The 20,144-nt window shown below is 50.4% G+C and overlaps 2 protein-coding genes across 2 annotated transcripts in view; one reads left to right on the plus strand and one right to left on the minus strand.

The window, feature by feature from the left end:
• Positions 1 to 20,144, minus strand: part of FKBP10 (FKBP prolyl isomerase 10) — a 185,705-nt gene that overhangs the window by 147,654 nt on the left and 17,907 nt on the right. The window lies entirely within an intron of this gene.
• The window catches only part of P3H4 (prolyl 3-hydroxylase family member 4 (inactive)), a 97,277-nt gene continuing 94,514 nt past the window's right edge, over positions 17,382 to 20,144 (plus strand). Inside the window, exon 1 of the mRNA XM_078645449.1 lies at positions 17,382 to 18,391. Coding sequence (XP_078501575.1) covers positions 17,825 to 18,391 — 567 coding nt within the window. The 5' untranslated portion in view covers positions 17,382 to 17,824. The remainder of the gene's footprint in view (positions 18,392 to 20,144) is intronic.

The raw sequence follows: 20,144 nt of genomic DNA on the forward strand, positions 1-20,144 counted from the left end.
GTCCATTCTGTCTTTGGCGGCCTACCTCTAATTTTGGGACTCGTAGCAGGAATTTTATTTTTGATTCTTCTGCTCCGATATGGCAAGCCAAGTCGCAGACAAGACTCCAGCAACGATGGAAGAAACAATCCTAGCTATACGCTATCGGGACCGCATAACTTAAGTCCTCGGATTAGCCCGGCTAAGAGATCTGAATATGACCTGGTTTCTTTCATTCAGACCTATCTGGCAAAATTGCATCTTACCTGTGCTTCGATGTATGCTATGCGGAGAAGAATGCGTGTTGGACATCTGTCTTGCACTACCATCAGCAGTACCAATGGATACAGATACCTTGCTAGGTCCGGTAACGACTCATGCATCGTGTTGTCCCCAGCGGCTACCTATTCTGATGACGGCATTCGTTGAGACTTCACCACTACGAGTATGTGGTATTGAAGTACGAGATGAGAACAGCATCACCCAGGTACAACCTTCAGTGAGCATTGCTGATCCTGACATCGATGATAGCAATCATTCTCACGACTGCACTGTTGCAGCATTTTCAAACTTGGTCGAACTTTCACCTGATGTCGTAGACCAATTTTTTGCGAGTCTGTCTGAAATGATGTTCTCCCCTGAACAGAAAGAATAACTTTTTAAGCAACAAGCACACAGCGTTCGCTGAACTCTGAATTCGGCCTTCAGCTTTGAAAAACAAAAGCTACTGAAAACAATTGGAACTATTTTTCCCCTTGAGAGCGAAATTATTATTTTTTTTCACTTCCAAAATATTTACCTTTTTCTGGCACATGTACTCTGCTTAAAGTAGAACTATTCTTAGAGAACAGAGCTTCTATTTTAAGGACTCTAGAGACAATATTCTACCTCAGCCTCTAGCACATGTACAGCATTTGTATTATTATGTGATGGAATGGTCTCGACCTTCTCTTCTGTATTAAGAGCCATTTCATGTGTAACTTTTCGCAATTTCATTCAGCTGATATATATATGCATTTCTAACTGAATGATACCACTGCTTGAAAAGCATACAGTATCAATACTCATTTTCGTGTATTTACCATTACCATTTCAAATGCGAATTATGTATTTTGGGGTGGGTTGGAAAACACATGCATCATTATATGTTTATATGTTTACTATTGCTTAGTTTTAAGTAATGAGGGACATTAGATCATGGAGTGGGTGTTGTAGTTCTATCTAGGACCCTAATTCGATATTCCTGATTTATGCCCTTATGTGGTTATAATAGATAATATCCTTATGAAGGCATAAGAATCATATCCATATGTAGTCATAGCCCATGCAGTCCAAATTGAGCAAGGCTACTTCCCCAAGCTCCTAGAGAGTACAACGAGTTCTATAAACAAAACAAACCTCCAGCAACCTGGGAATTCCCCATGGCTTTTGTTTTGATTTGTCCTAGAACTCCTGTGAGCACTGTAAGAACGGCCAGTTCTTAGTGACATCTTTATTGACGTCTTATGTCCAACCTTACGTCAAACCCGGCACCTTTCAGGTATAAATATACCAACGTTGCCTTAAGCAAACACACGGAGGTTTGGAGCAGAGAGGCTATCTACTTGCCCGAGAGCCAAGCTGATGCGGAGAGCCCACGGACGCCGCCCCTCCCTTTTGACGCACTGAGAGAGACGCTGTCTTTTCTCCTGCCGAGAAATCCAGCTCCGGTGTTCTCAGCCGCCCATGCGGGTTGCTGGGATATCGAGTCCTGAGAACGAGATACCAGACCTCCTGCTTTCTATTACCCAGGTACGGAGCTGACTAAACCCTTAAAGAGAATTCTTGACTCAGATTCTTGGCAAATCCAACTTAACTTAAACTGCTACTTATTTACTCCTTCCCATGTATTAGGCTTAGGTCAGGTACACCGGGGTAGGCGTAGTTAGAAGCACCAGTTGAGTACATTAGTCAATGTATATTTGTATATATATATATTTTATCCATTTTAAAGTATCATATGGCTAAGAAACCATATCCATGCTTTTACAGTATTATTTCATAATACTACTTTCACTGTACGCACTTTACTTTATGCTAAGTATTGCAATTGTGGCAATTCATTTCTCTTGCATGAGAAAGAAGACTGCTCAATAAATAACACCTTTTATTGAAAACGCCCGTCTCTCTATTCTCTGCACTCTGGTGAAACTAAGTATGCACGATTGACTGAGTAAAATAGCTGTCTATTGTTTTCACACGTCTCTAGAAATACACTCTTATTCTGAGGGAGCAAAGTTGCCATGTTTTATGGTTGTCAGAAGCTAATCCCTTCTTGTCTATCCAGGGAAGTTAAACTCCTCCTTGTTTATTTGAGAAGGTTTCTAGTGACCTCTGAGCTATCTGGCAAAACTAATTAAGTCGTATACAGTCAGTAGAGACCTAGTCGACCTCAGTCCTACGTCTATACTGCTGTTTATATTATTCCAATGCGCAGAGCCTATTGGGAATATAGGAACTACACTACAATTTCCCTCTTTGCTAGTATTAACCCCATGTCTACAAATTTGCTTGTCACCTTGGTTTTAGATGTGTGGGGAAACCAGTGCAGTATACATGTGGCTATGTCGAAAGTCAGCTGTCGCTCCGTAAGCGTGTTCAGTGTGTTCCCCACTTCTACCCAGTAGTCTCTTAATTTAGGGCATGACCATAACATATGTTCAAGTTCTACCCCTTCATTCGCACATCGGGGGCACGCTGCCTCTTCCACTTTAAAATACTTCCTAATTTTCCCTGGGGTCAGATACGCCCTATGGAGTATATAAAAATGCACCAGCTGGAATCTTGCATTTCTTGTGCTTTTCCAAGCCCTACGCAGTATTTGTGCCCAGGCTGTTTCCGGTATCGGTTTCTCTATGTCTGCCTCCCACTTAGCTTTCAAGGTGCCAGGGGCGTCAGCCCTTCGTTCAGCATTCTAGAGTAAAGGCAGGTAACCGCCTTAAAAGTCCCCGCTGCCATCATTGTGTATTGACACGCCATTGTCGTTCTGGGTTCCACAAGCCCTTCCTTCCAATGTGCTTGTAACGCACCTACCAGCGCGGCGTGGACTAGAAACCCTCCTCTAGGCAGATCATACCGTTCTTGTAACGCCTGAAAAGGCAACAGTACCCTGTCTTCATAGAGATCTTCAAGTACTTGTATTCCCTCCCGTTCCCAAACCTGCAAGGACGCCCAATCACTTCCGTGGGGTAGCGCAGTGACCATCCCCAACGGGATTTCGGGCGCATATGGATGGATAACCCGCGCCTGACCATGGGAACGATTCCAGCACAGTCTCAGTGTCTTTTCCTTCAGAGAGAGGTCCCTAAGGTCCAGCCTTTGCTGCATGACTATAAAGGAGAGGACATAGCATGGTATCCCCCTACCTCTCAGGTGCTCGGGCCCCTAAACTCCCTTGCCGCTGCTTGTGTTAATATCTGTAGTTGGTCCGCCAAGTAATACAATTCAAAATCAGGGAGCGCTAGTCCGCCCTCTGCCTTCGGTCTAATCAGCGTCGCCTGCCCTACTCTATGTCTGCCTGATCCCCATAAGAACCCCACTATCATTGATTTCAACAATTTAAATACTGAACAAGGCACCCTGACAGGTAGCGTCCCAAAAAAATATAGCAGCTTAGGTAGTGCTACCATCTTTAACAGGGCTATTCGACCTGTCACAGACAGCAGGAGCGCAGCCCCAAAGGCCATACTGCCCTTCAATGCCTTCACGCATCTCCCAATATTCCCCTCCAATATATCAGTGGCACTATAATATATATGCACCCCTAAATATGTCAGGCAAGTCGGTTCCCATCGCACTCCCCTAAACACAATGGGTGGAGGCTCTCCAGGTCTCGTCGGAAACAGACATGTTTTTGACCAATTCACCCGCAGGCCTGATATATCTCCAAATTCCAAGAGCAAACCCGCTGCCCTCTCCAGTGCTCCCTCTGCATCCTCCAGGAACATCAGGAGATCATCCCCTACAGCACAGGCCATCATATTTCTCTCCCATTCAGGCTCTCGCTGCCAACGGTTCTATAGCTAGAGCAAACAGTAAAGGGGAGAGTGAGCACCCCTGTCTTGTCCCACGGGCCACGGGGTACTGAGAGGATATCAATGATCCAACCCGCACCCTAGCCACTGCTGATGTGTAAAGCACTTTCATCCAAGCCTCAAAGTCAGTTCCCACTCCAAAGCGTCCTAACTTCTTATAGAGAAACAACCACTCCAAACTGTCAAAGGCTTTCTCGATGTCCACTGACAGAACCACAGGCTGTCGCGTTCCCGGCTGCTCCTCCTCCAATATCCATATTAACCTCCGGACATTAAAGGATGTGTTCCTAGTCGGGATAAACCCAGCCTGATCCTCATGGATCAGCATGGTCATATGCTGCAGGAGGCGAGTCGCCAAAATCTTGCTCAAAATTTTATAATCTACAGTTAGCATTGACAATGGACGATAGGAGGCCGTGTCCGTCCCCACTTGGCCAGTCTTCAAAAGCGGGATCACAAGTGCCTCTCGCATAGAGGTAGGGAGTTGTCCCATTTCTCTTGCCTCTTTGTAAACCTCTAATAGCCTCGGGCCTGTAAGTCTATATACTTCCAGTAGAACTCGATCGGTAACCCGTCAACCCCCGGTGTTTTATTGCGGGCCATATGCTTGATAGCACTCCTAATTTCCTCCAGTTTTATATCCTGGCCTAAGCATTTTGCTTGCTCCTCTTCTCGCACTGGGAGCGTTATCTCGTCCAGAAAGGAGTCGATCTCCAGATCCCCTGCCACCAACGAACTTTCATATAGCGTCTTATAAAACTGCAAGTATCGATGTAGAATCTCTCTCTGGGTATAAACTGCCTCCCCCTCATCGTCCTCTAGCGCCAGTATGGGTGAGCCCCTTTTTGTCAGGTTGGCCAGCCAAGCTAGCAGTGTCCCCGCCTTGTCTCTTTCCGCATGCGATTTTGTGACATAGTTTTTATGGTCAAAGCAACACAATCTCTCCATCTCCACCACAACCTCCTCCTTCGCTGCCATGACTTCCTCGTGCGCCTCGGGTTGCCCCGGTCATGCTAGTTCCGCCTTCCTCAGTCTACTCTCGGCCCGCTCTACATCCTGTAATAGTACTTTACGCACTCCTACATATTTACTGATACAGAGCCCCCGTATGACTACCTTGAAGGCATCCCATTCCAACGTCCTTGTGGATGCCGTGCCTGCATTCTCAATAAAGTAGTGTGTTATCCCCACGCTCACCTCTCTCTGAAAAATTGGGTCTTCTAGTGTCTCAGGTCGTAAGCGCCAGGTGGGGACAGTCGACACTGTCGTCATCCAATGCATAATAAACAGCAATAGGTTGTGGTCGGATAGAGTCCTGGTGAGATACTCAGTATGCACTACAGAGGGCACAACCGAGGGCGAGCACAATATTGCATCTAGTCGGACATGCAGATCGTGCATCGCTGAGAAGTATGAATAGTCCGGTCCAGTGGGTGGTGCGTACGCCACACGGCCACTAAGTCCCATCTATTCTGCCAGTCCACCCTGCATTTAGTCAACCTGTGTACTGGGGAGTCCACTAGTGGGGGTGCGACCTATCTAGAGTTACATCCGTTATAGAATTAAAATCCTCCCCCAGCACCACAGAGCCCGCGAGGTAATGGGCCAACGTGCCTGTCAAACGTTCCAAGAAACGCGGTTGGTCAGTATTCGGCGCATAGATGCTACATAGCGCTATGTCCCTACCCCGGAGCTTGCCTTCTATGGCTACTAATCTACCCTCCGGGTCTATCGTCTGCCTCATCACCTGAAAAGGGACTCCAGCCCTGATCCATATCAATGCACCCCGTGCGAACGCTGAATATGTGGTGTTAAATACCTGACCTCTCCATCTCCGTTGTAAAGCTATACCCTCCGCCTTAGTAAGGTGAGTCTCTTTCAGCAGCGCTATGTGGATCCCTCTTCTGACCAAGTAAGCATGGACCTTGTGGCGTCGTGTCATTGTGTGAAGCCCTCTCACATTCCAGGCAATGCAACGTAAATCAGCTACAGCCCCCATCGCTAATGTGTAATGGTCTCATCTCAATTCCTGTTACGGAAACCACACCGGTGACCCCCTGAACCCAACTCCCCTCCCAACAACCCAACCCCCCCACCCCTCCAAGAACAGGACCTAGCACCGAACAGCTAGACACCCCATCCAAACAACAACAAATAACACACTTCGAAGCCCATCAGTCATCTCTGAGGGCATGCCTTATGGGCAACAAGGGGAGCTCAGCGCCGACGGCGTGCCGCCTATACTCTATACACATCCCGCCCCGATAACCCCAAATAAGTGTATGCTTCAAACATTCCTATCCCCCAATCGCCACCTGAAAACTCGAAGAGCAGCAACAAATAAAACTAGCATGACCGGAGTCCGCTGGGTCAAAGGTGTCCCACCTCCTCGCTTCTCATTCAACATTATTCCAAGTCCTTCATCATCTGCGTCCTCAGTGCCATTCGACATCCCCAACTACATCGTGTTAGCCGCCCCAGCTGCAATATGTCATTCATCTAGTATCCCCTCCGCCGTCGCTGGCGTGATCGGCGGTACTCGTACACAATCCGCTTCAGAGATCTCAGTGTCAGAGTGTTCCTTGTCCTTTTCCGAATCAGTGCTTCCCGGAGAGTGCATTATCTGTTCTCCCGATAAAGCAGAAACTGCCTCCAGCGCCCCCTGCCGCTCTGCTTCAGTTTGCGACATGGAGGGCCTCCCCAATACTCTTTCTCTCCGTCGGAGCCTCTGCGATTTGCGATGTGGTAGCCCCTCCGACATGTCGTGGGTCCTCCGTCGTTGGTCATCTTTCCCCGCTCTGTAGGATTCCAGCCATGCGTATGCTTCATCTGGAGTGTCATGGAAACATGTTTTGCCATCCACTATTACTCGCAATCTGGCTGGGAACAACAAGGAGTACTGAAGCCCCTCTTCCCTCAATTCTCTTTTGACTAATAGAAAGGATGATCGACGTCGCTGGATTTCAAAGGTATAGTCCGGGAACAGATTGACTCTGCTGTTCCCAACGTGGTAGGGTCCGTCTGTGCGCGCCTTCTGAAGTAGCAGATCCCTGTCCCGGAAGTGCAACAGGCGGGCTGCTACAGGTCTCGGTGCGCCCCTGTTGTGGGGGTCTGGCAGGCACTCTGTGCGCCCTTTCTAGAGTATAAAAGGGAGACAATCCTTCCGGCGCCACCACTGATTTCAGCCAGTTCTCAAGATACTGCACCATGTTCGACCCCTCCACTTTCTCGGGCAGGCCCACTACGCGTATGTTGTTCCGCCGATTCCTACTTTCGGCATCTTCTGCACGCTTCTCCAAAGCAACAATATGATCCAGGGCATTTGTTACCGTGGCCTTGAGCACATTCTGCGCCGGTTCTACGACTTGAATCGCCCCCTCTACTACTTTCATTCTGTTTACCAATTTGGAGTGGTCTGCCCTTAGGAGCCCCAGTCCAGTGGCCACCTGTGCTATGTCTTGCTGAAGAGCATTGCGGGAGTCTGCAATTGCTGTCAAGATTTTGTCTAGTTGCTGCTGCAAGTTAATATCTTGAGGCATTTCAGGTACGTCGTGTTCCGTCTGGCTAGGGGGCTCACAATCCAACAACGGCTGGGCACCTCCTTCTTCCCCTTCGGCTTCCCCATGTGACTGACCGTTGGTATCCGTCTTCCCAGCTCCCCGTTGTCGAATCAAAGTACACGATTTAGGGTGAGAGCAGTGCGCTGCCACCACGCTCCACCGGGGAAAGTCAGCCGTGTGATTATTCTCCAGTACCAGTGATGCCAGGACCTAGCTTAATAGGGTAACAACCCCCTATAGACCCGCAATGGGACCGAGAGCCATCCAACCTCGGGGCTGTTGGTGTTGCACCTCAGTTGAAAGCACAGTTGGGTTCCGCCATTCTCACAGTTTGCGTCAAACCAGGGTCCTCAACGACAATACAAGCCACGATGGATCAGGCTCCTAGGGCCTAGGCGTGATCAACTCACGCCCCCGGCACCGTTCAATCCAAGCCCACCACCTCATACCAGTTCCAAGGCGCCGGCTAAATCAATCTTCAACTGTGCCCAGGTCCGATCAATCGTTCCGATCCCAGCTCCAGGTAATGCTTGACTGTTAGGGGGCTACGCAAGCAGTGTCGCCACAACCCCGGGCTCGCTATTGCTCCTCTTGCTCCTAAGTTCGGGGACTTCCCCATGGCTCACTGCGTGCAATCCCCTTCCGGGCGCTGCCTCCACTCCCTCGATTGCGGCTGCTGCTAAAGCTCTCTCCAAGAGATAGTGGAGTGCCGCAGGCGCCTATACCCTCCCCCGCCCCGGTTCGCAGAGCGCGGTGGTCCCAGGACCTGTGTCCACCTACGCAATCCGCAGGCCCGGGCCCCCCGCACCCCACTCACCAGTGTGAAGCCGGGCCTTTCCTACGCCCCCGATCTGTCTGCGTCCGTCGCCTCAGTCCACGGGGGTCCACATCCGTGGTCAACGCGGTGATCCCAGCCTCCTCAGCGCCGGCTGCGCCACAGGTGGCTTTCAAAGGACCGCAGTCAGCGCGGTTCGGGGACCCTCCCCGCTCTCCTTCGCCGCCTCCTCCTTCAAGCCGGGAGCCCCGAGGCGCCACCCACGCCAGTGCCGCCCCGCCAGTAATCCTTCTCCAGGAAGCGGCTGTTGCCTCGAGAGTCGTGCTCAGGATTCTCGGCAGCACTCGGCCGCCATTTCGCGGCTGCCTGTCATCTCCTCCAGCAGCCAAAGGAGCCACGGAGAACTTCGGGAATTTGCGCCGTCCGGCCACTCAATCGGTGGCAGGCGCTCTCCTCACCACAATGCCCTCGGTTCTAGTGTCTGGGTTGCAGAGCGGCGCCGCAGCCTCCTCACCATCCACCTCTCGGCCGCCCCGTCATTAAGTGGGCCGTCGCAGCACCCGCCAGGATCTGCACTGTCCTCTACTGCTCTCCTCCCCGGTGGCATACAAGGCACCCCACCGCTCTGCGTCAGTCCCGGTCTTTATGCCTCCCTCCGCATTTGGCTACGATCATCGGGGAAGTTCACTCCTTGCAACTATCGACGGAGCCCAGTCGCCATCCTATCTTCGCTGCTCTATCTCCAGCGCCGGCCGCAAAATCGCGGGGAGAGTCCCGATTTCTGTGGCGCTTCGTGCCCTCGGTAGCGCCCAGCCGAGCGCGCCTCGTTCCTCCCTCGATTGGTGGGGTCAGGGGATGCAGAGCTTCAGAAGTCCAGGATAATTCCGGGTTTCAATGGCGGAGCTCGGCCCCTACACAGCCACCGCCATCGGCTGCTAAGCCACCCTCAAGCTCACCTTCTTATAGTCCATTTCCAGACACCAAATGTCATTTAGGGTCATAGTGTCTTTGAGATGTTTGTAGGGTTCTGCTTCCTTTTGAAGTGCCCAGTCCCCTGCCCTGCCCTTCCTCCACAAAACAGTCTGTCACAGCATAAGTGACTCAAAATCTGATTGTGCCACAACACACGCCATGGGAGTGACTAGAGGTTCACACCTGAATTTTAGTCACAGTGATATGTGCATCAAAAGGTAACCCAGGTCCTAACGTGACTATTTATGATTCTCCAATGAGCCCCATTTCCTTCCTGAGATCAGTGGCATCACGCCACTGCTTTCAAGCAGTGAGAGAAGTAGAAACATAAAATGATACTTTTTAGTTATTGTAATTTTATGCTTATGCTGCTTTGCAGGCGGTGGGGCTGCTCTGCTCTCGGAGCAGGGGAGGAGTGGTTTACCCACTCCTAAGTGCGTAATGACTGTTTGGGCAGCCCTCTGGGGCAGCCCTAACCAGTCATGTGCACTTTCCCCATTCTCCATGTAGGCTGCATTACAGCCTGCGTGGAGAACATGCCTAGGCCCCCATTCCATGGTTGAGCATGGAACCAGGACCCTCAAAACCAATCACAACGCTGCATTGCAGCATTGTGATTGGTCAGGGGAGCATCACAACATTGCATTGCAGTGTTGTAATTGGTCAGTGGGGGCTGCTGGGCTTCCTGTTCCTCGAGTTCCACGAGGAGAGCAGGAGCAGAGATGCAGGACCCGGTGGCAAGGTAAGTTCATTTTCTTAAATGTTTTTTTTATATTCGCCACCCCCGCTCAACCCCCGTTATCCCCCACACCCACACTAACACCCGCGAGCCATGCCAGTTGTCACTGCCTGAGATGTGCCCAAGCCCCTTTCCACTGACCTCTCTCTGAATCAAACACCCCTCTTTAAAGTGTACTGAGGAGCCTGGCTCTTCTTCCAGTGTGTGTCCCACTCAGCTCACCGGAATTCACCAATACACAAATCTACCTGGGGGATTACTCTACCTCCTCCTGCTCCTCCAGTCAGCCCTGGGTATCCCAAAATGGAGCCTAGAATCTTCCATGTATTGTACCATTCACAGAAATGCATACACCCAGCGCATGCATAAAACACACATGCACTGCACAGCACTACATACTAACTTGATGTACGCCAAGGGTGAGTTAGGCACACAGCAGCGGAACTTTACATGAGTGAGCTTGAAGGCCTCACTCCTTTCACACAGACAAAAAGGCCTGTTCACTTCTACTGATCGCTACCCAGTATGCTACCACCACCGCGCCTGTAGTACTTCAATCAATCAATCGATCAGTCATTTGTTAAGCACACTACATACCCGCGAGGGTCTCAAGGTGCTGGGGGGGGAGGTGGGGGCCCGCTACTGATCGAACAGCCAGGTCTTTAGTGTCCTCCTGAAGGTCAGCAGGTCTTGGGTCTGTGTAAGGCTCAGTGGGAGGGTGTTCCATGTCTTGGCGGCGAGGTGGGAAAAGGATCTCCCGCCGGTGGTTGTTCTTCGGATGCGCAGGACGGTAGCGAGTGAGAGGTCGGCAGAGCGTAGCTGGCAGTTGGGGGTGTAGAAGGAGAGCTGTCTGTTGAAGTAGGCTGGGCCGGGCTTGTGGAGTGCCTTGTGTGCATGGATGAAGAGCTTGAAGGATATCCTCTTGTTGACGGGGAGCCAGTGCAGGTTTCTCAGGTGGGGGGTGATGTGGCCGTGTCGTGGTACATCGAGGATCAGTCATGCCGAGGCGTTTTGGATGCGTTGTAGTCGATTGATGAGCTTGGTCGGGGCTCCCGCGTAGAGGGCGTTTCCGTAGTCGAGTCTGCTGCTGACGAGGGCCTGGGTGACTGTCTTTCTTGTATCTGTCGGGATCCATCTGTAGATCTTGCGGAGGGTGTTGAAGCAGGATGCGGAGACGGCGTTGACTTGCTTGGTCATTGAGAGCGTTGAGTCGAGGATGATTCCCAGGTTGCGTGCGTGGTAGGTGGGGGTCGGGGCTGCCCCCAGTGCTGTTGGCCACCAGGAGTCGTCCCAGGCTGATGGGTTGGAGCCGAGAATGATGACCTCCGTCTTGTCCGAGTTCAGCTTCAGACGGCTGATCTTCATCCAGTCAGTGACGGCCTTCATTCCTTCATGGAGGTTGACTTTGGCGGTGATGGGGTCCTTGGTGAGGGAGAGGATCAGTTGAGTGTCGTCGGCGTAGGAGATTATGTTGAGGTCGTGCTGTCGGGCAACGTGTGCAAGTGGGGCCATGTAAATGTTAAACAGTGTCGGGCTGAGGGAGGACTTAACTCCTGGTGAAGGCAGAAGCAATACACCACTGAGGGTAGCGCTTCGGGCACCCCTCCCGGTCTGAAGAGACTGTAATCCATGAGACAGGTCTATGTCATGGCGCCCATGACAACAAAAATCAGCACCATGGACCTGACATTGTTGCAGCTGGGGTACTCAGAACAGGGGTACACGTCTGTTACCATCCAAGGGATTTTTCCGTCCCAACACTCCCCCCCATACCTGTTGCCGACCTGATGGTCTTCAGTGTAGTGTCCCTTCAGACTGCGTTTACCCCATGGCAACAAATCTTGCTCCTCCTCAATAATTAAGGATAACTAATATACCCTACACAATAGAGCATCCCTATGCAGGGCCGGAGTGGCCGTAGCGAGCACCGGGCTTTTCCCCGGTGGGCCACCATAGTGGGGGCCGGGTTTTGACCCCTGGGAGTCCATTTTGTTACTGGGTGCCGGTTTTGCAGCATAGCTGCAATATCCGCCCACTGTAACAAAAGCTGAAGCAGTGATACAGGAGTGGTGCTTCCAACTAGCCCCCCTAGCACCTGGACCGGCCGGGCTGTTTGCTAGGGCCAGTTTCGGTTCCCAGTCCGGTTGTGTCCCTATGCTGCTGGGAAGACACGGTCTACTCTGAAACCCCTGCAGTCAATAGTAAGTAGAAACATGCAGAACATAGGGGCATATTACCAAGCAATAGCGATAATTATCGCTATTGCTTGTTTAGAGACAAAAATTTACTGCTGAGCTGCGGCGATTTTTATCGCAAATAAACCTTGGTATTACCTAGGTTTATCGCAAATGCGATAAAAATCGGCCGCAATGCATGAATATCGCTGACAAGTCAGCGATATTCATGCATTACCGAGCTAATGCTCTTAGCCATGTTATCCACCTCCCATTGGATAACATGGCTAAGAACTGCTCAGGGCAGGTGTTAGCTTTTAGAGATATTCGCACTTAGCGCGAATATCTCCATAAGTTGGTAATAGGAGATAGCAATGTTAGCGACTGTTTCCAGTCGCTAACATCTTGGCACGCCCACTTTGCATGTCATTAGTGATAAATATCACTGACATGCAAAGTGGGGCCCAAGATGGTCGCTATCTCCTACTAGCTGTCGCTAACTGGTGTTAGCAACAGCTAGGTAATAGGGAGATAATTTTATCTCCGCTTTCTTGGCTTTTAAAGCCAAAAAAGCGGAGATAAACCCCCTTGATAATATGCCCCATAGTGTTTTTATTTCAGGCATTGGATATGTTTTGAGGCAAGGACATTTGCAAGAAGGGGAGTTTTACCTTCTTTCAGTAAAAACTAGTGCAGATGTGCGAAGTTCTCCTTTCGAGCTACTTTTAATAAATGTAATGTTAAAACTGCAGGCATGTGCAATACAAACACAAACTAAAACAATATTTTGCAATATTCTGGTTTTGCTGAACAAACTTGAAAGTAAAAATGGGTTAAGTGACATTTTGAATTAGTAGATATTAAGGGCAAATCACACAGCTGTGGGCCATCATCATGCTCCATGGGTAGAAGCGGGGCTCCCCTGTGATCCTGGGCAGGCTGTGACTGAATGAGACTCTAGAGGAGCTTCCAGTATGAACAGTAGAGGTGGGCAATCCACTGAAATCTTGATGCAGAGGCCTGGCTCTGTCTCAGCTCGGGGTCCTCTTGAAACCTTCAGCCCAGAACATGTCTTTTCGCGGGAGGCGATGTGACCTAGTGGCTACAACTGCAGACCATGCAGCATGGGGAGCCAGGTTTCAATCCTGACCTGGGATCCTGTACACCTAGGGAAATTTACCTGTGCTGAAAAAAATGTGTAACATAGTCTGTGTCTGCTGTCAGCTACTCTTTTGCCCTTAAGTAAAGTTTGTGAAACTATCAAAAATAAAATGTGAGTTCTGCCTACCCCACATTCTCTAATCTCATCCTCCAAGAATTAAGGACAAAGCATTAACTTTACAGTGGCATAGCGAGGAGAGGACCGGGGGAGGTGAGGGTCTGCCCCAGGCAGCATGAGTTTTCGGGGCAGTGGCCTCACGCTCCCCCACTCTTACCTGTGACCTTGCAGGCGGTGAAAGCAGGAATTGATCGACAGCCCCCCCACCCCACTTTTACGGCTGCCGCGGGACGGCAACGGCTCGGAGCCCCACGGATGGCAAAAGACCTACCTACACCACTGTAACTTTGATGTCAGAAAGTGATACCTATCCACTGGCCCCAATCCCAGATTTTTGGTATTACCAAATTACATAATCCTATGCAAATACTTTATTTCACTGAGCATCATTTTTGTTCATTATTACATGGGTGCACTTTCAAACGTGAATTTTGGATGTGCGCTGTTCAAAAACCTCTAGTGTTTGAGTTAATAGCTTTGTTGCTCCACGTATAATAAGGAGAACATGACCGGGCCGGCTTTGGGGAGTGCGACCGGTGCAACCGCACTGGGTGCTGTCCTGGAGGGGGTGGGGCACTGACCTCAGGCGGGGGGGGGCTGGGTTTAGCAATAACTTACGATTTAAAAGTACCTGCTGCAGAGTTCTTTGTGCTGTCCAGCTTTTAGGTAGCAATACAAATGTCAACATAACTCTTGTGATTATTGTTCCTGCTAGAGAAAGAGATTCCAGCTTTGTCTAGTGGCAGTTTTGACTCACCATAAAGTAGTGCAGAGAGTTAATATGCCTGCTGCAAGTAACAGATCTGCATTTAAAGTGGATAACTGAGTAGATTAGCAAACCCAGCCTTTATCAGCACTTTAAAACAGATGATGGGGCAGATTACCAAGAACTGGTGCATCCCTGCATATCAGCAGGGATGCGGTACAAAAGGGGGTGGTGATGGACGGAGCATCTGAACCAATCAAACACTCACACCCAGTCAAAAGATCTGGGTTTGATCCATCACCGTTCTTTAGCCCACTCTGCCACCCCAGTTCAGACATGGCTATATGCAAATCAGTCTGACCCTGTGCCTCATGGGAACAGTCCAGCCCAAACTGCCAAGCCATGCCTTCCCTGGACCGGAAACAAGCTTCCGAGGACCAGTTTCTGGCATTACAGCCGTCTTCAGCCCGGCTTGCTTGAATCCAGTGGCAAAGTGAGCAAGGGACTCACGTCTGAGCATACCCTGCCACACTTATGGCGGCCAAAAGCGGTACAAAGGGGGGTGGTAATGGACGGAGCATCTGAACCAATCAAACACTCACACCCAGTCAAAAGATCTGGGTTTGATCCATCACCGTTCTTTATATTTGAGCATGGCGCCTGCTTTAATGTTTAAAAGAGCAAGGGACTCACGTCTGAGCATAACCTGCCACACTTATGGCGAACAAAGTGGTACAAAAGGGGGTGGTGAAAGAACGGTGATGGGTTAAACCCAGATCTTTTGACTGGGTGTGAGTGTTTGATTGGTTCGGATGCTCCGTCCATCACCACCCCCTTTTGTACCGCTTTGGCCGCCATAAGTGTGGCAGGGTATGCTCAGACGTGAGTCCCTTGCTCACTTTACCACTGGATTCAAGCAAGCCGGGCTGAAGACGGCTGTAATGCCAGAAACCAATTCATAAATAAAAACAAGAAATATGTTCCAAAATACAATTTATAAAGAAACCATCACATTTTATGGGGAGCAGATGTTGGCAATGAACAAAGTACATTTTTCCTTGGAAGCTTGTTTCCGGTCCAGGGAAGGCATGGCTTGGCAGTTCGGGCTGGACTGTTCCCATGAGGCACAGGGTCAGACTGATTTGCATATAGCCATGTCTGAACTGGGGTGGCAGAGTGGGCTAAAGAACGGTGATGGCTCAAACCCAGATCTTTTGACTGGGTGTGAGTGTTTGTTTGGTTCGGATGCTCCGTCCATCACCACCCCCTTTTGTACCGCTTTGGCCGCCATAAGTGTGGCAGGGTATGCTCAGACGTGAGTCCCTTGCTCACTTTGCCACTGGATTCAAGCAAGCCGGGCTGAAGGCGGCTGTAATGCCAGAAACCGGTCCTTGGAAGCTTGTTTCCGGTCCAGGGAAGGCATGGCTTGGCAGTTCGGGCTGGACTGTTCCCATGAGGCACAGGGTCAGACTGATTTGCATATAGCCATGTCTGAACTGGGGTGGCAGAGTGGGCTAAAGAACGGTGATGGCTTAAACCCAGATCTTTTGACTGGGTGTGAGTGTTTGATTGGTTCGGATGCTCCGTCCATCACCACCCCTTTTGTACCGCTTTGGCCGCCATAAGTGTGGCAGGGTATGCTCAGACGTGAGTCCCTTGCTCACTTTGCCACTGGATTCAAGCAAGCCGGGCTGAAGATGGCTGTAATGCCAGAAACCGGTCCTCGGAAGCTTGTTTCCGGTCCAGGGAAGGCATGGCTTGGCAGTTCGGGCTGGACTGTTCCCATGAGGCACAGGGTCAGACTGATTTGGATATAGCTATGTCTGAACTGGGGTGGCAGAGTGGGCTAAAGAACGGTGATGGATCAAACCCAGATCTTTTGACTGGGTGTGAGTGTTTGATTGGTTCGGATGCTCCGTCCATCACCACCCCCTTTTGTACCTATCAGCAGGGATGCGCCAGGTAGGAAGCGCCACGCAAGTTTACCCTTGCGCCACCACAGATGCGCCGCATTTACAATGCGGCGTATCATGGCGCAAGGGTAAACAGATGCGTGACGAATCTGATGGTGTAAGGGCTGGAGTCGTGTCGCAAGTGCGACGCAACTCCAGCAATGCACAGGGGCTGCCCATACCTAACATGCTGCGTCACACCTTACACCTGCTTCAAGCAGGCGCAGGGTTTTGACGCAGTGGCGTCAGAAAAGTGACTCATTGAAATCTTGTAGATTTCACTGCGTCACTTTTCTGGCTTTTCCCGAAGGAAGGCCCCCCTCCATACATTAAATCTGACGCAGGTTTAATGTGGCGCAGGGCTTTACAACGTGACGCATCTCCCCAGATGCGTCACATTGTTAATACAGCGCAACATGGCGCATAGTTTACGCCACCGCTGCGTCACAGAAGTGACGCAAAGGCTGCAAAAATGTGTTGCAATGTGCTTGTAAATCTGCGCCAAAATGTATTTGAAAGAATGGCTATGTGGAGAGATGAGGGGCACTTTTACCAGGTGTGTGAGGAAATCCATGGACGTCATGGAGGGCGAAGGGGCACCAAAAAAAGACTGCTGCAGCGGGCGCCACCAGCGCTAAAGCCGGCCCTGCACACGACAACTGCCTTTTCTCTTAGTTCACCAATAGCACCAGGGTATGGGGAGAGGAAAGTTTCTTTGTGCATTTTTACAAGCTGTCACGTTTCATAAATATTTCATAGTGCAGTGAGTGATATAATCTGATGTACTAAGGTGAACTGCTTCTGTGTGTTAAAGAAATATTTGTTTTTAGATTTTGGACACCTTATGAGACTCCTTCATGTTAGTTGCATGATTTACATGCTAATTATTTTCGAGGCTCGGCTTGAGCACATGCTTTTAGAGCCAAATACGGCCCTTGGCTCGGCTCTCTCTGTTAATTTGGAGGCTCGCCCACCTCTAAATGGACAGGTAGGTGTGTTTTGATGGCGCATTGACGATATTTACTCAGTGGACTCGTCTCACGACAACTTTCTTGAGTTTCTTGGAGCGCTAAGACCCTGCAGAATCCCCTGCTCATCCTCCCTCCCACCTTTTACCAAACTTGGGAAAAGGGAAAAAAAGTTCCAGATGTGCCCTGAAAACTTTTTTTCACGACTTTCAATGAACGGAATTTTCGAGCCGGGTGCTACGTGTAGGGTATAGCGTGTGCTCGGGGGCAAGAGAGGGAAGACAGGGGGCAGGACAGGGCGCAGCAGAAGGGTGGCAGCAGGGGATCGGGGGCAGCAGCAGCACGAAAAGTGGCAGCAGGGCAGTACAGCTGCACCGAGGCAGAAGCAGCAGGGGCGCAAGGGCACCCAGGGCATGATGAGTGACAGCAAGTTCTGCATCAGGGCAGAAACAGCAGGGCGTCTGGTGCATCAAAAGTGACAGAAGGGGCAGAAGGTAGCAGGGCCGGGGCAACAGGCTCCGGGGTCGGGAGGAGCAGAGGAAGTGACTGGGGGTAAGAGGAGCACCAGGGGGTCTGGCGTTAGGGGCCAGCTCAGAGGGGCAGCTGCTGTCCGAGGCCCTGGGGGCTGCACGCGGCACCCTAGGTTCATGAAGGTGCTGCCTCCACCACGAGCTGCCATGGACCCCCACAGCCGGCTCCATTCCTCCCGCAGAGCCTGCCTAGCCAATGCCATGCTCTGGGGTCTCCTGCTCCTGCTGGCGCCCCCCTGCTCCCGGGCTCAGTACGAGAAGTACAGCTTCCGGGGCTTCCCCCGGGCGGACCTGGCGCCCCTGACGGCCACCTACAGCCTGGCGCTGGAGCACTACGAGGGCGAGAGCTGGCGGGAGACGGTGCGGCTCCTGGAGCACAGCCTGCGCCTGCACCGCCTCCTGCGGGACAGCGAGGCCGCCTGCGGCCGGGAGTGCGGCCTGCAGGGGTCGGCGGGCACCCCCGAGCCCGAGGAGGGAGCCCGCTGGCGCTGGGAGACCCCCGAGCCGCTGGAGGGCTGGCACCGGGAGCTGCTGCTCTTCCGCCGCCTGCTGCACACCGCCGTCTGCCTCAGGAAGTGCAAGAAGGGCTTGCCCGCCTTCCAGGTGCCCTACCCCGGCCGGGACACGCTGCGGGACTTCCAGCGGAGGGAGCCCTACCAGTACTTGCACTATGCGCTCTTCAAGGTGAGTTAGCGGGACTCTAGGCGCTACGGAGGCACTTCTAAGCGCTACTGGAATAGCACAAAAAGTATGTCGCTCTTTTTAAAACTACTCGCTAAAAGGCTCCATGTTCCTCATAGGACGTTTATACATATTACCTGGGCTCCTGAGTGCCAAGGGACTTTGGAAATTCTGTATTGACACCTTGATGTATTTGCATTATTTATTGGTGCTGTGTAGAATTTCTAAGTGTTGGGAGCTTTGTATGTTCTTTTATGGGCTGTATACACTCGATGTAAACTTCCCTTAAATACTTTAGAAACGAATAAATACAATTTGGAGTGCCACACATTTCTGTATACTTTAGTTAGCACTCCATTTTGCCATGTAAATGTATTAAAGTTCCAGTATAGGAACCTTAAGGTAACGTGCTTTGTAAGCATTATAAAGCTATCTCATTAGTATATGACAAGCGCTTGCTTCATAGGTGTTATTCTTTTAAGGCTTGCTAAAGACAGCTTTAGTTGTCTACAACACCTGTCGTTAAGAATACTTTGTTGTATATATAGAATGGTTTTGGCTCCGCCCCAAAATTTGTAAAGCTCTATCACCTCATACTATTGGCTGTTCGGATCTTCCATCTTTACATTGCAGTGCATGAGGAACTATTTCACATCTTCAAGGTACACTAAATCGTAATACATGCATTTCATTATCCGGTATGTGCAAGTTATGAAGAAACACTGTTATTTTTACTGTAACACATTCATTGCCTTTGTCAGTGCCTAAGTGTTAGCCTGATCCGAAGATGGCCACCAAATTTCTCTTACATTAGTGCGGCCTGACACCAAGATGGCTACGCGAATGCAAGACTTTTCCTTTGTATCTACTTTTCAGCATCTTAGCGGCTCCCTCTCAACATGCCCCTGGGATGCTGCTGCTTTTGGTCATGTCTGGCTGCTCCTTTTCATTCTGCTGCGAGGCTGCTGATTGATATCTTCTCTCCAAGAAGCCCATGCTTCAAGCTCTGGATCTCTCAGAACCTGAAATCTCCATCTATCTTTAGATGTACCTGTTGGATCCGTCCCATCTTGTCACCAGGACCGTGCTGCTTTTCAGGGCAACCAGTGCCCCTTATTTAGCTCTCCGCCATGCTACTACTCATATTAAGTGCATCCATAGGCCCTTGTCATACTGATGCTGGGCCTCTCATAACTCAGTGACAAAGCCAACTGGTGTGGCTTGTAACTCAAGTTTGCAAGCCCCGTCTTTTGGATTTGATAATACTTGCTATTTTGTAAGGTGCTTGAGCACTGAAACTGCTGTGCCTCTCTGAAAATTGGCACCCCGGGTCTGGGTCCAGCATGCCCATGCCCAAGGCCGGCCCTGATGTGGGGATATGTGCTTCCGAGTTTCCAGAACCCTATGTTCCCAGGTCCATATGTGAGTAGCATATCCAATCCAGGTGCTTTTTCTTTGCATTTAGGATTTTATAGCCTTGTTTGTCCAAATATAAAACCAGGACTACAAGTCCCTGAAAGAATAAGCATTTGCAATGCAATAGGTCTCGCATTTCCGAGACTTAAAGATATTGCCTTTTTTAAACATAAAAGCGGGTGCTATGCCCAAATAGAAAAGCGAGGTGCCTGTGTTGTAAATATAAAAGCGGGCGCTGTGCTAAAGCATTAAGCGCAGCACCTGTGCATATTTAAGTTATGTGCATGGAGGCCTGTGAAGTGGGTGCTATGGTGATAACATTTTTTTTAAACCCGGCGCC

Source organism: Lissotriton helveticus, chromosome 5_1 (assembly GCF_964261635.1).
Source record: "Lissotriton helveticus chromosome 5_1, aLisHel1.1, whole genome shotgun sequence".
Lineage (NCBI taxonomy): Eukaryota > Metazoa > Chordata > Amphibia > Caudata > Salamandridae > Lissotriton > Lissotriton helveticus.